Genomic DNA, 20,740 nt, shown 5'->3' with positions numbered 1-20,740 from the left:
GCTGAACAAAATGGTATTCCTAGACTTTCCCAAAGTGGACGGTCATAAAAAATAAGCTAAATTCATACTGAACAAAGTCTCTAGTTCTCCTCCCTAGTTAGAGATGATCAGGAAAGAGTTCACTAGGGTGTTTTTAAAAAGCATTAAAAGTTCTAATCCCCTCAAAGCTGGAGAGCTGGCACACAGTCTCCAGAGGAATTTCATATCACAGACATGATTCGAAGTGGCACTTATGTTATAGGATAAGGTGAAATTTAAATGATAAAGCAAAGGAGAAAAATCATGCTTTGTGGGCTTGGACATTACTACCTGTCCAGAGCCTCTTGTGGGACAGGATCTCAAGCAACTGCAGTCCCATGGTTTAGACTCTCCTTCATTTTAATATTTTTAACAATTAGAAAGCACCCAACCTACACTATATAATGCTTCCAGCAAAACTTCAGTATATTTAGCAACTGCATGGTCACACTAAAAACAGAATAAAGATCAGGGCAGTAGCAGCTTGATATCACTTCCTTTTTTGAGGTATATAAGCAATTAACTTGAACTAGACACACAAAGATAATCTGCAAAACTATTTGATTAGTTTTATCTTTTTATATATATTAGGAAGTGCAATTATAATGGTAATGTGATACATATCAAGATAACATCAATATAAATATAAGTAGAATTAACTCAATGCAATAATGAACAATACAAAAAAATTACCAGCCAACCTGGAGCTCACCCACTCTCGTAATCTTGGCCTGAGAGTAAACCAACCAAACGCATGCGCACTCATCCCTGCGTGACTACCCGTGGGCCCATGCGCGTGATCTGCGGGTGTGATGCACGCATGCGCAATCCACCTCTCTCCCTCCCTCCCCTCTCCCTCTCCCTCTCCCTCTCCCTCTCCCTCTCCTCTCCCTCTCTCTCCCTCTCCCTCTCCCTTCCCTCTCCCTCCTCCCTCTCCTCCCTCTCTCCCTCTCTCCCTCTCTCCCCTCTCTCTCTCTCTCCCCCCCTCTCTCCCCCCCCCCCGCAGCGTTGCCAAGGCTACAACGGAATCCATGTTTGAATCTTCTATAACAGTTGCGCACTCTGGAGGCTCTTAACTTCCAGTCTCCCGCCATTGCAGTTTTCTGGAGCGGAGGCGAGGGCCGGAGAACGTTTAAATTCGAAAAACAAATCTGTCGCTGGTTCTCCCGAGCCTCTCTGACGCCCGACATCAGGATGAAGAAGATACTCAGCTTCGGCAGCAAAAGAGAGCTGTCTCCCTCTGGAGCCTCCTTCCCCCAGCGGAGGAACAGCCGGGTCCGAGCTTTCGGCCCTAGTTCAGGCTACCTCCTCAGGATGCCTGGGGAAGATCCACAAAGCTGCCTCCGTCGGGGACGTGGCGAAGGTGCAGCAGCTGCTGCTGCTGGGGAAGTCAGGAGTGAACGAGGGGAATAAAGTGAGCCGGTAAGAGGGGCGGGGAGGGGGGAGAGAAGGGAAGGCCCCCCTCCCCCGCAGCCTGAGACCCCCCACCCCTCCCTCCTCCTGCGAGAAGCTGTTCCCCTCAGCAGCAGGGACAGGGCAGCGCCTCCCGGCGGGGGCAGGGCCAGGCTTTGCCTCCTGAACTGAAAGCCGGCCTCGCCTCACCCTCCTGCCTGTCCAATTCTGATGAACGGGAAACTCTTCATTGTACTTTGAGTTGGGGCGTGTGTCCTACTCTCCGTGACGGCATTTGGGGGGTTTTCTTAGCAAAGATGCTGGAATGATTTGCCGTTTCCTTCTCCAGCTCCTTTTCCAGATGAGGAAACTGAGGCAAACAGGATTAAGTGACTTGCCCAGGGTCACATGGGTATCTGAGGCCAGATGTGAAGTCAGGAAGATCCTGACTCCAGCTCCAGCACTCTTATCCATCATGCCTCCTAGTTGCCCCATCTGGTGAAATAGGGCCTCGATATGTGGAGTGTAAAAGCGTCAAGGCAGAAAATTATTTTCTGCTTTTATTAAGCATTTACTGTATGTGTCAGACACCCGGGTAACCGCAACAGATTCAAAGAAATGGGGGAGCGGGGATTGTCCCTGCATTCTAGGAGGTCTAATGGGGGAGGTAATCAGCAAGAGAGACTGAAAAGGAGAGGATCAGATATTTAGGAGGAGGACCAGGAAAGAGTAGTGTTCAAATGTGGCCTCAGAGACTTACTAGCTTTGTGACCCTGGGCAAGTCACTCAATCCTGTTTGCCTCGGTTTCCTCATCAGTAAAATGAGCTGGAGAAGGAGATGGCAAACCGGCCCAGTCTCTTCACCAAGAAAATCTCAAATGGGGTCAGGAAGAGTCCAGTACAAATGAAACAACTGAACGACAACCAAGATGGTCTTTGAGATTTGCTGTTGATAAACAATTCATCCTCCTTTGACCAACCTGGTGATATCTTTAAGACCTTCCTTAGGTTGGTCCATGGACAGCAGAAGTACCAGGCTCTTACTTCAAACCTTGCCAGCATGGTAGAACTACCAAAACTTGCACTTTACTGGGATAGCCTTTAGCGACACAGACCTACTTCAACTGTCCCATGCTGCATTGCAGTAAGGCTTTAGTGGAGAATGCAGACACATGTGTACATGTGCATATACAAATACACAGCATGCAAATATGTAAATGTTTTTCTGAGGGAGCTGCTTTACTAAATATTTTATAATTATGGGTATTCTCAGTGGAAGGAAGTTGTTATTAGGCCTAACAGCCAGGCAGGCTGATACACACCTGTAATCCCAGCTACCAGTGAGGCTGAGGCTGGCAGATCTCTTGAACTCATGAGTTTTGATCTGCAGTGGGCTATACTGTACTGTGTCTGCACTGAGGCTGTATGACGAGTCCCAAAGTACAAGAGGCCATCAAGTTGCCAAGGGAGAGGGGAACCAGCCAAGGTCAGAAAGTGAACAAAGTTCCCATACAAGTCTGTAGTGAAATCTTGATTTACCTGTTCTTCCCCACTTCCCCGCCAACAGTTTTGTCCATCATATTTAGCAATAACAGCTAATGCATATTTTATATTTCTTCAGGTGACAGTAGTGGCCATTATACGTATTTTGGCATTGACTTAGAGTTCATGCACAAGAACAATAATGCATTTTATGTTAGAAATCACACTAATAATTGTACAATTTTGATTGTTGTAGTACATTGTCAAGCAATCACATAGCTCTTTCATTTCCATAGGATGCCTCTACACCTGGCCTGTGCTAATGGGTATCCAGATGTTGTGTCTCTCTTAGTAGAGAGAAAATGCAATCTAAACCTACGTGACAATGACAGTCTAATGCCTTTAATTATGGTATGTACTAGTTAATGGTGCTGGTCAATGAAATGCATTTTGATTTCTCTATTTGATTTAGAAATATGCTTTACTAAGTTATTTAAATATCACTAATGATATTTTAATATACTAAATGTTATATTAGATTGTTTATTGTTTCTTTCTCTATATTGTATTGACAGGCATTACAGTGTCAGCAGGAGGAATGTGCAATTATCCTGCTCAAACATGGTGTAGACCCTAATCTTGTGGACACCAACAACGCTGCACTTCACTATGTTGCCTCTGGACAGAACACAGCCATAGCAGCAAAGCTGCTTAGACATAAAATGGATATTGAAGCCAAAAACAAAGTAGACGTCCATCTCCTGCATAATATAGTATTTTGTGAGTCATCTCTCACATGACTTGCTACATCAAATTCATTATTGCCTGAACCTCCTTGTACTCACCATGCATATTTCTATTGCCTCTGAGATCATCTACAATTTTGATCCTTCTGAGATTGTTTTTGGGTTTTGGATTTTTAAAAAAAAATGACTGGCCACATAGCATTTGTGAGAGAATATTGGTGTTTATAAAATGAACTTTTGTGGCAGTGGGGTCATTGGAAGTTCTGTGTAGTTTCTCAAAGGAGTTGCAGTTGGATCTCCTTTTCCCAATAATTATGAGCCCAGTACACTGCTGTTCTTCCATACCCATCCAGGCAGTGTGTATGTGTATGTCTACATATATAAACACCTCTACAAAGACGTAAATTCACTAAGTAGATGGGGCTGCCCTTTCGACTCGCATGGAATCTAGAAAATATTTACTTTTCATCCACTTTTTCAGGGTAGATTCTTAGACTAATGTATTTTGACTAAGTTTGGATTTCTTCAAGGAGCGTTTTTCATGTTCCAGGGCTTGACACAATTAGCACAGTGTCATACAAAAATAGGAGTATTTGTAAATCTTTGCCATCATATACTGTTTCTATTCTGTTTGGACCTTGTGCAGGACATCCAACACAGCACTGGCAAACACCTTAGGTAAGCATATGCCTCACAATTTACATCTAGCTTAATGCTGATACTTACTCATTGAACAAAGTTATCCCTTTGGGTGGCATGGGTCATTGAGTCTTGTGTGGATTTATCATTTGCATGGGAGAAACTTGTTTGTTATCACCAAAATTAAAAAACAAAGCAAAACACGGAACTGATATTATCCTAACAGACAAAGTGACTGGTTATCAGTGTTGGAATAATTTCAGACTTAGTTGTCTATGTTCATTCATTCAGATCATTGACTGGCCAGAATAAAGGTCAAAATTAACACAAAGGAGAAGAAAGGTTAAAGGTGTAAAGGAGACAGTGGTTATAACAACTATAGGCTGTTGTGTCTAAATAAGCTATTAACTCCCCCAAATGAGAAATGGACATATCACTCATCCGGTTTACAGACATGTTAAGCACTGCTGTATGCTAAGCACTATGCTTGACAGTGAACATATGTAATTTCTCAGATGTTTAATTAATATAAAACAACTGCCCCAAAGAGAAGGCCAAAAGAGCCCAGAAGAGGCATTAGCGGGGAAACATGATCTCTGCCAAAATGAAAGCTATCTTGGCTAAGATAAACTCAAGCTTCAAATACAAAATCAAAGGGTGTGTGCATACATTGGTTGCCCTTTGGACATAGTTCCAAATTGCTCTCCAGAATGATTGGATCAGTTCACAACAAGTAGTGCATTAGTGTCCCAATTTTTCCAAATCCTCTCCAACATTTATCATTTCCCTTTTTTATCACATTAGTCAAAGTGATAGGCATGAGGTGGTACCTCAGAGTTGTTTCTATTTGCATTTAAATAATCCAAAGTGATTTAGAGCACTTATTCATATGCCTATAGATAGCTTTGATTTCTTAACCTGAAATCTGCCCATTCATTTCTTTTGACTATTTGTCAGTTGGAGAATGGTTTGTATTCTTATAAATTTGATTTTGTTCTCTATATATTTGAGAATGAGCCCTTTATCACGGATACTTGCTATAACGGTAGTTTCCCAGTTTTCTGCTTTCCTTCTAACTTTGGTTGCATTGGTTTTGTTTCTACAAAAGCCTTTCAATATAATCAATATGATATAGTTTATATTTGATAATGCTATCTCATGTTTGGTCATGATTTCTTCTTTACTCCAGAGATCTGACAGGTAACTATTCCTTGGTCTTCTAATTTGCTGTGGTGTCACCCTTTATGTCTAAATCATCTACCCATTTTGATCTTATCTTGCTATATAGTGTGCGATATTGGTTTGTGTCCCATTGTTTTCCAGTTTTCCCAGCAGTTTTTGTCACATAGTGAGTTCGTATCCCAAAAGCTGGGTTTATCAAACACTTGAGTTCCTATGGTCATTGACTACTATGTCTTGTGTACTTGATCCACCACTGTATTTCTTGGATACCAGATAGTTTTGACGATGACTGCTTTATATCTGGTATTGCTAGACCATCTTCCTTTGTATTTTTTTCATTAATTCCTCTGAGGTTCTTGACCTTTTGTTCTTCCAGGTGAATTGTTTGGTTATTTTTTCTAGTTCTGTCAAATCATTTTTTGGTAATTTGATTGGTATGGCACTGAGTAAGCAGATTAATTGGAAATTTCATTTTTATCATATTGTCTTGACCTATAACATGAGCAATTGACATTTTTCTTTATTTCTTTATATGTCTTTATTTCTGTGAAAATTGTTTTGTAATTGTGTACATATAGTTCCTGGGTTTCTCGGCAGGTAGACTTCCAAATATCTTGTTTTGTTTACTGTTATTTTGAATGGAATTTCTCTTTCTGTTACTTACTGTGACTGGTTTGGAGGTGAATATGGGAGAGTTATGGCTATTTACTGTGTACTTCCCAAGTTGGCTCCTGGAATTAAACATTAGCTTTCCAAAACATAAAAAAAAACAACCTAACAAAAGAATGCAGTGTGGTACATTGGAAAGATGGTACTCTAGCTGTAGAGTCAGAGAACCTGGCTTCAAATGTTGCCTCTGATGCTTACTACAGTATGACCTTGAGCAACTCACTTAACCTCCCAGGACCTCAGTTTCCTCATCTTTAAAATAAGGATGTCTGATTAGGTAGCTTCTGAGATCCCTTTCAGTCCTAAATCTATGATCCTATGAAAATTATTTAATTTTAAGTATGTCTTATTTATATACCATATTGTTTCTTTTTACTATTTGCTACAGACTAGTCTTTACACGATAAAGTTAAATATTTTGAAAATTAGAATAACATTTTTATAATTTCATCAAATGACAAAACTAAAAGGTTTAAAGTGTTTCTGAAAATGTGTAACAGGATCATAGTAATATATAGCACATTGAAATAATCTTCTAATGGTGAGGACTGAAGGATTCAGGGCCATCCTAGTGACCCACAGCTAGTCAAACCCTTCCCCTCAGTTTGCTGCTGTCCCACCCCTTCAGTTTTCTATATAAGTGAAAGCTCATTGAGGAAACTATTGGAGGGAAAAAGAAATGAAAAATTAAAGAAGGGTTTAGATTAGAGTCTTCAACAGCCAAAAAATACTATCTGTTAAAGAAAAAGGGTTGGAGCAATCTTCCTTGCTATATATCTTGGTGACGATGGTGGGTAGGTGTTATGGGCTGGCTATACAGCTGAGAGCCTCAGGACTTTTTTGGCCTCAACTGAGTCACCTCCTTTTCTCCTTAGAGACTGAATCTCTGAGTCATTTGGCTGCTGCCTCGGTCCTGGTGGAAAGACTACAAAAGCACTGCCAAGGATAATCACCCAGATTTGATACCCTTAAAACAACTCTACTAATTTCCAATATAATTTTATAGAATATAAGTCCTTTTAGTGACTTCCTTAAAGATCAGATTAGTTAGGAACCCCAGATTTGTCTTTTGTGGTTTGGTCTGGTTTGGTTTGAAAACCTTTCTTTTTTTACTCAATTTATTTATACCATTTATTTCGAAAAGACTTTAATGGAAGGAACTCAATTTTGCAAAAACTTTAATAACCTACATACTTTAATTGTTTTCAGAGTTAAGAAACTGCTCAGGGAAAAGTTACAATTATGACGGCATTAATTTAAAAAAAAACCAATTACTTCAGAAAAATGCTTTTGCGTGCTTTGAAATGTTCACAAGAATAATCTAATGAGAGGCTAGCCCAACTCCTGAATGAAAAACAAAAGAATAAAATTTTAATCAACAGTTCTGTTTAATCAGCAGTCCAGTTCTGGAGTCACCTCACATTGGGAATGTTAATAACGGTATGTTCTTCAGTAGAAGTCTTATTCTAAGAAGAAATTTAGTATATTCTAATGGAAACATATTGTCTTCAAAAAGCAGAGTGGAAGGCTACTTGGCAAAGGTTAGTCATTTAGAATTTTTTTTCTACCTTTATGTTAAAGATATAATGTAAGAGATATACATCTTAGTGAAATTTCCTATAAGTATTTTTGAATGTATCATATTGATTTTTGTGATCTATTAAAATGAAGGTCATCCTTTTACCTAATGATAATTAAAAATGCTAGATAATGAATTTTAATTTTATTAGATACACAAGTACATATGTACCAGTCAGTTAACTTCTCAGATATAGTCATATCTGGTTTTACACAATTTATGTAACCTTAACAAATGGCGTTCATATAAAGATTCTTTAAGTTGAATACTTTTTTTTTTATCACCAACCAATACTTAAAGAGAGCTTTATCTCCTCTGATTTATTTTCCCATGGCAATGGCATCTTAATACTTAAAATACAGTCTTTCTGGGATTCTTCTTTCTGTTTCTTTTTCGGAACAAACACATGTATAAACACAAAAAAGCTATACCCATATACACTATTTTGTTGTTGTTGTTCTTGTTTTTGGCTTTTGGGTGAGGCAGTTGGGGTTAGGTGACTTGCCCAGGGTCACACAGCTAGTAAGTGTCACGTGTCTGAGACTAGATTTGAATTCAGGTCCTTCTGACGCCAAGGCCTGAGCTCTATCCACTGCGCCACCTAGCTGCCCCTATACACTCTTTTTTAAAGAGTATCTTAGAGAAATCTTTTGCAAAGCAATCTCATGTGATATGAATAATTATCTCCTAATTTAGCTTTTTAGTTCATATTTGTATAAAAGTTTTCTTAAACGAGGTATATAACCTTAAGAGATATTATATATCTATGGCATCTTCCTCCCACTTCATTAAACATGCCCATTTCTAAGGACCTCCCAGCACTGGCACAATAAATGTAATGCAGTCAACATTAAGTTCAGCAAAGTTTAGATTTTTTTAAAGACATTGCTAAAGTGCCTTCAAAAATGTGTATATTGAATGAATTAATCAGTCAGTTACTAAAGATGAAAGGATTAAGCTTTATGGGTCTATATCTTATAAGCATCTGGGTGATATCAATATAATAAAGAAACAGGAATGTTAGTTATAAATATGTCTTCCCTATGAAGCATTTAATCAGAATGTTCATTTTAGAAACAGATTGTTCTGTCATTTTGAGAAAAGTATTCCATGTGAAAGTCTCTTTATTGCCTCTAACTTCACCCCTTCATTTTAGTTGTACAGAAACAGGCATTATGTTCACTCTTTCCCTTTGAGAATCAGCTCACCTTCATGACTTTTCTTTTGTTTCAATGAATCTTTTGGTGTAAGATCTATAAATGTATTCTTGCTTCTTCAGCTCCTTGATCAACCATCTGTTTCTCCCTTTTCAACTATACAGCCACATCCATGCAACATAGTCAACATGGCTCAGTGTTCTTTTTGGTCCTCTATTTGAGGGTTGGACCACTTTGGTCTGATATCTGATTTTAAAAACAAGTATCATTTCATATTAAGGCATTTTAGAAGAAAACTGAATATATTAAATCAAGTATATGTTGTAGAAATGGTTAGAGCAGAGCACACTTCATTTTCTTACATTTGGATAAATCACCTGCATCTTCTCACCATCTCACATTTAAATGCATCCTGAGCACATGACATCCATCACACTGCAATCTTAAGAAATGTAAAAATTTCATGAAAACGTATTGCTCAGTACTGTATGCAAATACTTTAGTGACTGTTGTCTCAAAAGATAATGAAACATTATTTCCAACATGGAATCTCAAACCCTACTGTTCACTGTTAGCTTTAAGTGCAATATTTCAGGAATCAGTACTGTTCAAAGTACATTGTGAACTCCTTGGAGTTAAGGACTATTTCTCCCTTTCTTTTGCATTGTTTGGGGCACAATACACAATGGTTTCTACCTAGCAGGTACCCAGTTGAAATTTTATAGTTGAACTAGATAGTTGAGTGGATGAAAGTGCATTTGTATTCAAGTACTCTGCAATATTATGCTGTCTGCATTCATTTAAAAAAAGTTCATGTATCCATCTTAGTGTTTATTTCTGATATTTATTTTTGGCCTGTGATTTCATCCATACAAGGAGCTCCTAGTTAGGAACTTCCTTTATCAGTACAGATCAGCAGCTGCTTTGTAACCTGTAGTATTAAGGAGCCATGGAAAAGAGTGTTTTGTGTGACTTATGGAGAGATACCTAACAAGCATGTGTCAGATATGGCACTTGAATCCCTCCTGATTCTGAGGCCCTGTGTATTATCCACTAAGCCACATTGCATTTTAAATCAAAATTGTCTCAATTTCAGGAAAAAAATTAAAAATAAAGACTCAGACATCTCCTCTTCCTTTTTTAAAGTTGAGAATCTCTTTTTTCATTTATTGGTTAAGGCCTGCTTATATTCTGGCTGTTCAATTTTCAAAAGCAAACTAAAGATTTGCAATGTTCATTTTTCACGATGACACAGTTGCAGATTAGATATAGGATCTACGATTTTACAAATCAATGACGGTATTTTCAAAGAAGGTAAATACATGAGGGAAACCTAATATAATAATTAATAATCCACTAAGTACTTTTCTTCCCTTCCACAGATTTTCAGGAATCAGTCAAAGGCAAGAAGGGAAGCTATTTGAGAATAGGAAGCCTTTTCAGGAATAGGGAGCCTTCTGAAAAGGACACATGGGTTATGATTTACTACTCTACCCATGCTACAGCCTGCCTTATTGAGAAATATAATACTAATAGATTAAGAATGATTAGGGTAACCATATGATAACCTCTGAAGTCTAAAGGTGAAATCATGTGAATTGTCTTTGAGAATATAGAAATCAAGAGTTTTTCTAGGTAGTGCTTCATAGTTAGCAAAATGTTTGACATATATTTTCTTGTGTTATCCTTACCATAACCTATAAGGTTTTAGTGCAACTGTTATTCCCATTTTGCATATAAGAGCACTGTGGCTCATAGATTAGGCTTGCCCAAGGTTATATAGCTATCAAGTTGCAAAATCACTTTATTGTATTTGTAATAATAAAAGAATGCCTTTTTATTTATAGATTTTTGAAAACTGTACCAGTTTCTTCTTATGTTTCTTCTCTAAATTTTTCTTTTCTAATATCTAAAGTTTATATGTGTTGAAGTTTTGTTTTATTTGGTATCACAGCTTGGGTTAAAATGAAGACCTGGGTTTGACTCTTTACAGGAAATTGGAATTCAGGAAGCTGATATAAAGGGGAGCTTTGTTATTATGCAATTCAGCAAGCCTGGGGAAACAAAGCACACACACAAATACCTTCTGTGGCAATAGAGAGAGACAGGTTCATCCCCAAAGGGGCAAGAAACTCACTCAGATCACAAGGGAGGGACAGGTCAGAGGTGGGGTTCAAGTGGGGAACTTAGATACCCTAAACATGGTCTTGGTGGGAAAGGGGTAATCAGTGCTAAATGTGGGAGGAGGCATTCCTAAATAAGACCCAAAGGTTGGGAAGTTCTTGGGGTCCCTTACTGATACCAGGCTTGGTGAGGCTCAGGTAAGGGGAGTTTCTTTGCTGAGACCAGAAATTGGGAGAAGGTCTGAGTTGACTATCTGAGGCAGCCAAAGAAAGGAGTAACTCAGACTGCCACACATGGCCAAGAGTATTTTCCATTCAGAAGCTGTGAGCATTAACTGTTGACCCAGAGTCAGAAGAGTAGCAAAGTACAACCTTGACAGTATTTGCCCATATAATTTATGGACTTAGGCCCACTTAGCCTAAGTGACCTCATATTGGAGTCTTATCATGGTACTTCTAATATCAAATAATAAAAACTTCAATTATCACGAGTTTCTTTAATTGAAATATTTTTTTCTAATTAAACCAACATAAAGTCTACAATTGTAAATACATAATATATACAGATATATGCATACATAAGTAGGAAAGAACAAATTATTGCTAGATTTGAAGGCAAGAAGACCTGGGCTCAAATCTCACTCTGTGCACCAAATGCCTCTGACCATACACACACATACATACATGTATACATACATACTCACATGCATATGCATGTATTATGCATACACAGAAAAAGGAGATGGAGAGAGAGAGAGAGATCACCAGAAGAAAGTGCCTTATTCACTGAATTAGAGTTAGACCTTTGTTAGGACTTTGAAGCTATTCCCCAAAGAGAGTGTGAAAATCCCTACTGACATCATAACTGGGATATTGTTCATATTTAGAAAGTAAGGAATGTCTTTTTCCTGGCTACTTAGTGGCTTATTGATTCCACATTTATGATTGGTTGACACCTGGCTGGTGTGAATCTGAGCCATGCCCCGATCTTGGCCTTTAAAAGGGAGATGAAATATTGGGATTCTTCAGTATGGTATCAGTGTGCATCTAAAGCAAATACCATACCCTACCAAGAAGGTGGGACCAAAATGCTAAACATATTTTCACTGGGCAAGTTAACTCCTTATACATTAGAGATATCTTCAAATCCAGAACAAAATCCTTATCTTTTAATCATGTCATGTTAACTAGGCTACTCCTGATCACACCCTCTACATATAATACATGTACATGTATGTCTATGTATTTCATATAGATAGAAGCACAGAGATATATTTTACATAAATATTAAACATATGAAAAGAGTTTTTTGTAAATTAATTTTTAATTAAATATTTGTCTTCCCTTAAAATATAAATCAACTTTATTTTCTTTTCATAGTGTATCTTTATTAAATTGACAAAACCTTTTATCTAAAGGTTTTGCCCAATGACAAGTTTTTCATTACCTAAGACCTCTTCTAGTAATGATGCTATCAAAGAAAGATTCAAGAAGGATCTAACTCAGAACCTGGGGAATAGATCCACACTCTCCTCTTAACTCCAAGTTTACTACCAGGACAGAAGAAGTTTGCAATATCGTCATCATGAACATAACAGACATCTGTGCAGTTCTTTGCTAGATTTTCTTTTGTGCATTTACTATTGCAAATTTGGAGAGAAATGTCTTTTCTTGAGTGTAAATTTAAATAAGAACATTATATATAAGGAAACTATGTTTTGGTGATGCTTTCCCCACATGTTTTATATTTATGTTGCAACATTTACCACCTATCTATGCTATCCTATTTCATCTGTCTTCTGAAAAGGAAACTATACAACTTTAATCTTTATCAAGAGTGCTCTCCCATCTTCTCTTCCCACTTCTGTGAAGTTGTTATAAGAACTGGAAGACTGGCACCAGTCTCTTTCCTTCTTTCTTTACAAGTTGGAGTAGAAAGCAGGATCTCAGCTTTGTTATTACAATCTACAAAACCACAAAGCATGGATTTAAAAAATCAAATGAAATCAATTTCTGTCTGGATTAAGAAATATTTCAATTAGAACACAAAATGAAGGAGCTGTTTTTATTTAATACCCATCCTTGGAATTTTTTTGTTGTATTTCTGTTGTATTTAATCATATTCAGGCATTTTCTTTTCTGTTTTGCTCGCTATAAGTTGGTGTTCATTTTGTGTTTAGACTTTTTGTAACTTCATCAATATTTGAAATTCTTTTAAAGTATAGGGTAGGAAATTGATTTTATTTTTAAAGAAAAATATGTTGATAAAAATGAAAATAAAAAGGGGTAAGATTTGCTTGCAGTACAAGAAAACTATTTTCAAACCCTGTGACATGACTACTATACCAACAAAGTTTGTGTTTCTTTGTAAATAATTAATTATGATAAGCTCTTGATTTTGTTCATAATAGTATTATTTTTTAGACCAATAGATTTTCTGTTCAATGACTTAAGTCAAACTGAACTAGTGTCTATGTTTATTAGTAATTTCTTTGGCTGTCTGTAATTTTTTAAAAGATTTATTAAATTCTGTATATTACCCTGAATGTCTTCTTCCTCATTTACTTAATTGTTCTGAATAGTATTTTAATGTTATTTCAGATGCAACAGGAGTTGGTAGAAGGGACAGCTAGGGAACTTGATGAAGGTATGTCCAAATTATTCATAAATAAATGTTAGAATTTGAAGCTATTCCTGATTTTTAAATATGCTGAAAAACTCTCACAAAGGTGCTGTTTCAGTGCCACCTGCCTCTTCTTCATCACTTTGGAGTGACCTTGGATTCATCTATGACAGTGAAGTGTGAGATCTAGCAGGTTCTTTCTAATAAGCTAGAAAGATAGCATAAGCCCAGAGATAGACTGTATCTGTTTCCAGAAGACAAGCCTGACCACTTACAGGGACGCTTAGATATAGAAGGCTGGTCGATAGGTAGTGAAGTCTTTGGCCACAGCATCCCACAAAACAGAAGGATAATTATCCTCAGTTCTGATCTTCAGATGTGATGCTACTCAACCACTTTGGGAGGAATGCAATCAAGAAGATTGCTGTTCAAGAACTGTTTGGACTATAGAGGCATTGAAGTCATATCCAAGTTTGCAATTCTATTATTCTGTTTAATTCTGTGATTCTACAGTGATTTCAGAAGAGTGATGGTAAAGGGGGCAAAAGACACTAAGAATCCTACAATTCAAAAACCGTCTACAAATATCATTTAACTATTAGAATCTTAATTTATACTCTTTGTCCAGTGACCATTGGTACTGAAAGAAAAAGTAACATTCATATTGACACACTTGCTATCAATTTAACCAGAAAATAGAAGTTGCTGCTAAATGGAAGTGTGGTTCACTTTTTCCTCAAATAGGCAAATAAAATAATTGGCATGGTTGGTTTCATTGTGAGTCCAAAGGCAATACTAAACATAATTACATAGGAAATAGAGCTCAACATAAGCATAAGCAAGCAGACCACCAAGAACATCATTATAGTAGCAGAAAAAGAAATATTATATGAACAATTTGATGAGGGTAGTAATATTAAGGGTAGTAATAATGACTGTTTATATAATCTATACTCAATAGTGACTATATAGCACTTCAGGGGGGCGGAGCCAAGATGGCAGAGTGAAAGCAGTGACTTGCTTGAGCTCTCCCCCAAACCCCTCCAAATACTCATAAAAAATGGCTCTAAACAAATTCTGAAACAGCAGAACCCACAAAAAGACAGAGTGAAACAAATTTCCAGCCCAAGACAACCTAGATGATTGATCAGAAAGGTGTATTGCGCCAGGCTGGGAGCACAGCGTGGGCGTGCAGGCTGCAGCAAACCTAGAGCAGGCCTCAGAGGACTGAATCGCAGGCAGCTGTGGAGGTTTCCAGACTCCTCAATCCACGAATGCCAAAGACAACTTAGAAGGTCAGTGGGAAAAGTCTGTTTCTGTCGGTGGTCAGAGAGGAAGGCGGGGTTTCAGCTCCATTCCCCAAGAGCCTGGCCCTGGGGGGAGCAGCTGCTTCCCGAGCTTCTGGCCCACAGACTGAGGGGGAGTCCAGTGGCTGATCAGAGAGGGACTGCAGGGATCTCTTTGCCAGTGCTGAGGCAGGAATCTCTTGCTTTGCCCGTTTTTGGATCTGGGTCACAGTTGTGGGTGGTGGTGCTGGGGTGAGGAGGAGCGCTGGCGTGGTGGAGCTTGTAGTGGCTGTGGAGAGGAACCCCTCCTCACAGTTACGGGACAGATAGGAATACTTGTGGTCACAGGCCAGGAAAGGAGTAAACACCTCTCCCCTTATCATACCACCTTGGAAGAACTGAAAATTTACAGGTCCCTACAAGTATCTCTGAAAACAGCTACACAAACCCCTGAAGCTTGGGACAGTACACTCCACATTGGAAGCAGACTCTTACCTTAACAAAGAGTTTAAAACTCAAGTAATTGGCTGGGATCATGAGCAAGCAATGCAAAAAGAGTCAGACTATATTATCTTACTTTGGTGAAAAGGAAGATCAAAATATACAAGCAGAAGAAGACAACAAAATCAAAGCTCCTACATCCACAGCCTCCAAGAAAAATATGAATCAGTCCCAGGCCTTGGAAGAGCTCAAAAGGGATTTTGAGAAGCAAGTAAGGGAAGTAGAGGAAAAACTGGGAAGAGAAATGAGAGTGATGCAAGAAAATCATGAAAAACAAGTCAACAGCTTGCTAAAGGAGACCCAAAAAATATATGGGACTTTAAATTTTGCAAAGCATTTTGCATACATTATCTGATTTGAGGTTCAAAACAACCCTCTATGGTAGGTTACTTTCAGGAAAACTTGAGTTCAAGGCCACCCTATGATATATACTGCCCATGAGACCATGGGCAAGTTACTTACCTTTAAAGCACTCAGGAAACTAAGTTGGACCAATGACTGCTTTCATGCTTCTCACACCCAGAATTCCTTAACATGGTGAATCATGAGTTCCAAGAGAAGAAAAAAATACACACGTACATTTGTATGCATATATGTGTAGAAATAAAAATATATAAGGTAAATTGTTTTTTGCTTCTTTTTTCTCCCAGGTACATCTGAACTTGAATCTAAATCTTGAAGGATTTCTCCAGTAGGATCTCCAAATGAATCCACAAGAATGACAAAGCTGAATCATGATCCAGAAAAATTGCATGCTTTAAAGGAAGAAATCATGGTCATTCATAAAATTAACCATGTTTATATAATATTCAGTGGTTTTCCATTAAATATATAAATGTGAAAAAAATCTAATGTATTAGAAAATATGCTTCATAAGTTTTAATATGTACTGTGTATAAATGTATATGCAAATATATATAGTTATTTATTAAAAACTATTTATTTTTATAATTATAAGTTATAATTTATTATTTTATAATATAATTTAATAATATAATATAACGTAAAATGCTTTATTTTTTATATTTGTAACACTGCCTCCCAAATTGTTAGTTGTCTAGAAACCACAAAATTGACTGTAATACTTCAGTTATTTATGAAGGTTTACTTTGTTTTCTATTTAATGATATTAAATAAGATAGGCAGATTTATTAATTATTGATATCTAACTGCTAAGCCAATTGGGATTTTTATTTTAAGATGAGGACTTAATTTTCAGATGCTTTTTTCTTCAGTTTTGTGTTTGCTATTGGTACTCATCAATTACTTGTGCTGTAAATGCAGGCTGATCCCTCCACTCAGGCTGAAGGTAAACAGGGAGAGAGGGAACACCTCTACCTACATTTTAGCTTATTAGAGAAGGCTTCATAGACAGCACAGAAGATAATCCAAGATGGAATACAAAAAGAGAAAAATCTTGAGGAGGCAGAGAAAAGTTGATAGTGCAGTCACGGAAACTGGTGATAGAAAGGGCTACCAGAAAGAGAGGAGACAACTCTGATGCTGGAGCTATGTAACATGTATCCCATAAATGTAAATAAAATAGTAACATGCCATGCTCCACAGTATTCTGAAGATTGGGGGTGGGGAGAACATCCCGCTGCCATAAGAAGTGTCTCAGGTAGAGAAATTCTTTCAGATGAAGCCTTGGTTTGACACTACCTATTCCTCCCTTGTTGTGTGTTTCACTTACCTACTCAGTCTAGGTTTCCCTCCACCTTTGGACCATTGTTCTAAAAGCATTTTTGACTGTCCTAGCCCTAGAATTTGGTTACCTTCAGAACTCTGGCTTGACCTGGACTACTACTTGAAATGTCTTCTCAGAGCTTGTTAATTGTCCTTTTCACAGACCTCTATAGGTCTCATTGCCTTTCAAGGAAAAGGATCTGAAAACATCAGATTTTTTTTCCATGGATACAACTAGGTGCTCCTCCTGTTACTAGTATCAAGTTGGGAGGATTTGCTATTCTTTCAGAGTGCTGTAAGAGAATAATAGGCAGACAAAAATGGCTATGGCGATGCTTTCCATTGTAGTCTCAGTTACAATCTTTCCCTTTTTTGTCTCCTGCCAGAAACAACAACAATGTAACTGACTGATTGTCTAGAAGGAGCTTAGTTCATGGTTGGTTTGTTTTTTTCTCCTTGCTCTGGAAATTAGCAAAAAAATGAATCAATTTTCTTTTGTTCAGCTCAAAACAACCCTAGAAGAAATTACCCTAGTCAATATATAACAGTTATGAAATATTCCTCTCTGATCTTCTCCTCCTCCTTCCTTTTCCCCACTTGTATCCCTAGATATTTTCTCATTGCCTTTTCCCTGATGCATTTGAGTAATGCAACACATACAGCAGAAGTACAATGGTTAACCATATTTATCTTAGAAAATCTTATGAAGAAGAGGGAAACAGAAGGCAAACTCTTAAGAAATATGGAGAGAGAATAATTTTATTAACTTAAAAAGAGAGTAGAAAAAAGTTTGTCAACTTGGCATAGCCGACTCCGTTTTGATTTGACTCCATTTTGTGATAGAACTATATTAAGTTGTTTTCCTATCAGTTGTTATCAATCTCAAACAATTCTGTGGTATGATCATCATAGGTATGCTTGTAGGCAACTGATAAGTATATGTAGATCCTCTGATAGGACAGACCACCAGTGGTAAGATTTTATAAACAACTTTTATCGGGAGCATATGTAATGAACTACAAATCAAATTATGTGGTAAAAAAATTAGGACCACGCCTAGCTAAAACTGTTAAGAAACCACAGGAAATGCTGCTCCTTGGATGTGACCAGGATAGACTCCCAGGTTCTCTGTCAGTAAAATAAAGATAATCAGCTCATGTTTGCATGAGGGCAGTCTTAAATGACAGAGTTGTCAGAAGATCACCTCAGAGGGAAACTGGCTAAGAAGCAAAGTAATCTTGTAGTGAGCGTCGCTGTGAAAAACACCTACTGGAGTCTCTAAGATGAAGGTTAGTGGACTCCTAGAGGGGGATGATGAGTTAATGCAAAATTATAATCATAGGATCACAGATTTCGAGGTGGGAGGGACCTTAGAAATTCTGAAGTCCAATCTCATTTCACACATGAGGAAACTGAGGATTAGAGATGTAAAGGCCAGAAGCCTACTTTGTGTCAGGGGTGGGATTTCAGCACAATATCCACTAGACTATTCTGCCTCTCATTAGCTACAGCAACCCAGAGACCAGTTACTCAGTCACAGAGGGCCATTATCAAAATACTATTAAAAGAAGTTAACATTCAGAAGTGAAGGTTCAAAAAGGCACTACACACATCTTTTGAAATCTCCACTGAATGAATAATCCATTACTCTTTAATATTCATATATTTTTATTTCATTAGGGAGCAATTTTTCCCACTCTCTTGGAATCTTCCCTTCTTCCAAATACATTTAAAAATGGTTCTGAACTACCTTTACAATTGTGCTTCATCTGTCATAGATATTTTTTCTATAGGTATCTGGTCAGGTCTAGTTACTCTTCCTGAATCAGACTTGTGAAGTACCATTGCACTTGCCTAACTGAGAACAGCAGACACTGAGCTGAATGAACCTAAATGTTCTAGTATTGGTGTTAATGAAAATAGAAATATTGGTAATTCTGTTCTACGTCATAGCTATTCATTGTCACTCTTCCAGTTCCTTAGACAAATGCTTTCAGGATGATCTGGCTTTAGGCTTCATGTCAAACAACCTACACATTTATTTTCCCTTCAACTGCTTTTCATTGTTGTGAAGCAATACTGGTCTTCATCTTCTATCCTCTTCCTCCTGAACTTTTGGCAAATTGTGTTCTAAGCTTAAGTTCATCTTAGCCATAATAGCTGTCTTTTGGGCAGAGATCATGTTTTCCAGCTGACGTTATTTCTGGGCTCTTTTGGCCTTTCCTTTGGGGCAACTCTTTTGCAATAAACTTTTGAGAAATTACATATGTCCACTACCTAGCATATAGCACTGTTTAACACATGCTTGTTAGCTGGATGATTGATATGTCCATTTCTCATTTTGGGGAGTTGATAATTTGTTTAATCACAACAGGCTATAGCTGCCATAAACACTATCTCCTTTTCATCTTGATCCTTTCTTCTCATTTGTATTAAATGGCCAGTCAGTGATTTGAATGAACATAGGCAACTAATTCTGAAATATTCCAACAATTGTCTGTTAGGATAATGTCAGTTCTGGTTTTGTTTTGTTTTGTTTTGTTTTGTTTTAAATGTTAGTGATAATCAAACAAGTTTCTCCCATACTAATGTTAAAATCATAGAAGACTCAATGACACATGCCACCCAAAGGGATAACTTTGTTATATGAGTATCAGCATTAAGCTAGATGTGAATAGTAAGGAATATGCTCACCTAAAGTGTTTGCCAATGCTATGTAGGATGTCCTACACAGACTCCAAAGAGAATAGAGATTGTATCTGAAGGCAAAGATTTCCAAACACTGCTATTTTTGGATGACATTTCGATGACAATTGTATCAAGCCCTGGAACATGAAAAAGGCCCCTTGATGAAATCCAAACTTAGTCAAAAGAGTTTGGTCTAAGAATCCACACTGAAAAAGTGGATGAAAAGTAAATAATCTAGTAACAATCCTAGATTCCACAGAGTTTAATGGGCAACCCCATCTAGTTGGTCAATCTACATCTTTGTAGATGTGTTTGTAGGTACAGACATGTACATGCACACTGTCTAAATGGGCATTGAAAATCAGCCGTATATGGGGTTCATAATTAGTGGGAAAAGGAGATCCAATTGGATCTCATTTGAGAAACTATACGGCACTTCCACTGACCCCACTGCCATAAACGTTCATTTTATAAACACCAATATTCTCTCAGGAATGTTGTGTGGCCACAGTGTTTTTAAAAAAAATCCAAAAACCAACAACATGATCTCAGAAGTATCAAAATCATAGATAATCTCAAAATCCAGGAAAATATGCATGATGAGTATAAGGAGGTTTGGGCAATAATGACTTTGATCTAGTAAGTGGTATGAGAGACATTATCAAAGACATATATAAAGAGAAAAAGAGTTGGGCTAATCTTGTATTGGAAAAAAAGCCAGATAGCGTTTTGGCTGCACTGGTCCTCAAATATTAAAAGAACCAGGAGATAGCTTCAGTGTGTTTTCCGGATTCTCTATGAAGAATTTGGAGAATGACAGGACAAAATCATGTAGGATAAGAAGGCATGGAAGTATTAAAATCTGAGCCATTGGCACAAGTATCCACAATGATAAGATCATCAGTCCATCAAAGTAATTCATCATATTATTGCTGTATTGATTTGTAGTTGTCAATGTGAATTTTTTTC

At 37.5% G+C, this 20,740-nt stretch overlaps 3 protein-coding genes across 4 annotated transcripts in view; 2 read left to right on the top strand and 1 right to left on the bottom strand.

The window, feature by feature from the left end:
- Positions 1–774, bottom strand: part of LOC110200652 (ankyrin repeat domain-containing protein 26-like) — a 75,204-nt gene extending 74,430 nt beyond the window's left edge. The window contains exon 1 of the mRNA XM_078149949.1: positions 735–774. Coding sequence (XP_078006075.1) covers positions 735–774 — 40 coding nt within the window. The remainder of the gene's footprint in view (positions 1–734) is intronic.
- Positions 773–7,520, top strand: LOC144454102 (uncharacterized). Its single transcript, XM_020976043.2, has 4 exons — positions 773–825; positions 1,219–1,440; positions 3,189–3,303; positions 3,468–7,520. Exons 1-4 carry the CDS (start codon positions 773–775, stop codon positions 3,690–3,692), a joined length of 615 nt encoding a protein of 204 aa, XP_020831702.2. The 3' UTR covers positions 3,693–7,520.
- LOC110200657 (ankyrin repeat domain-containing protein 26-like) lies at positions 4,180–16,348 on the top strand. 2 transcript variants are annotated; one of them, XM_078154090.1, is made up of 4 exons: positions 4,180–4,316; positions 7,528–7,669; positions 13,589–13,634; positions 16,048–16,348. In XM_078154090.1, the coding sequence occupies exons 1-4, from the start codon at positions 4,180–4,182 to the stop codon at positions 16,074–16,076; spliced, it is 354 nt and encodes a 117-aa protein (XP_078010216.1). In that variant the 3' UTR covers positions 16,077–16,348. The 2 variants fall into 2 exon arrangements, with proteins under 2 accessions (XP_078010216.1, XP_020831701.1); XM_020976042.2 differs by having other exon boundaries at positions 7,525–7,669.
- Positions 16,349–20,740: the final 4,392 nt, after the last annotated feature.

Source organism: Phascolarctos cinereus, unplaced genomic scaffold, assembly GCF_003287225.1.
Source record: "Phascolarctos cinereus isolate Bilbo 61053 unplaced genomic scaffold, phaCin_HiC Scaffold_1;HRSCAF=81, whole genome shotgun sequence".
Classification (NCBI taxonomy): domain Eukaryota; kingdom Metazoa; phylum Chordata; class Mammalia; order Diprotodontia; family Phascolarctidae; genus Phascolarctos; species Phascolarctos cinereus.
This window is presented reverse-complemented; position numbering and strand designations above follow the sequence as displayed.

Excerpts from the sequence above, each read along its gene's own strand:
- LOC144454102 (XM_020976043.2), top strand. The coding sequence starts at position 773 with ATGCGCACTCATCCCTGCGTGACTACCCGTGGGCCCATGCGCGTGATC. Across the intron at positions 826-1,218 it reads CCCATGCGCGTGATCTGCGG|AAGATACTCAGCTTCGGCAG; the intron begins GTGTGATGCACG and ends ATCAGGATGAAG. Across the intron at positions 1,441-3,188 it reads GAGGGGAATAAAGTGAGCCG|GATGCCTCTACACCTGGCCT; the intron begins GTAAGAGGGGCG and ends TCATTTCCATAG.
- LOC110200657 (XM_020976042.2), top strand. The coding sequence starts at position 4,180 with ATGTTCCAGGGCTTGACACAATTAGCACAGTGTCATACAAAAATAGGA. Across the intron at positions 4,317-7,524 it reads AGCACTGGCAAACACCTTAG|CAGTCCAGTTCTGGAGTCAC; the intron begins GTAAGCATATGC and ends CTGTTTAATCAG. Across the intron at positions 7,670-13,588 it reads TGGAAGGCTACTTGGCAAAG|ATGCAACAGGAGTTGGTAGA; the intron begins GTTAGTCATTTA and ends ATGTTATTTCAG.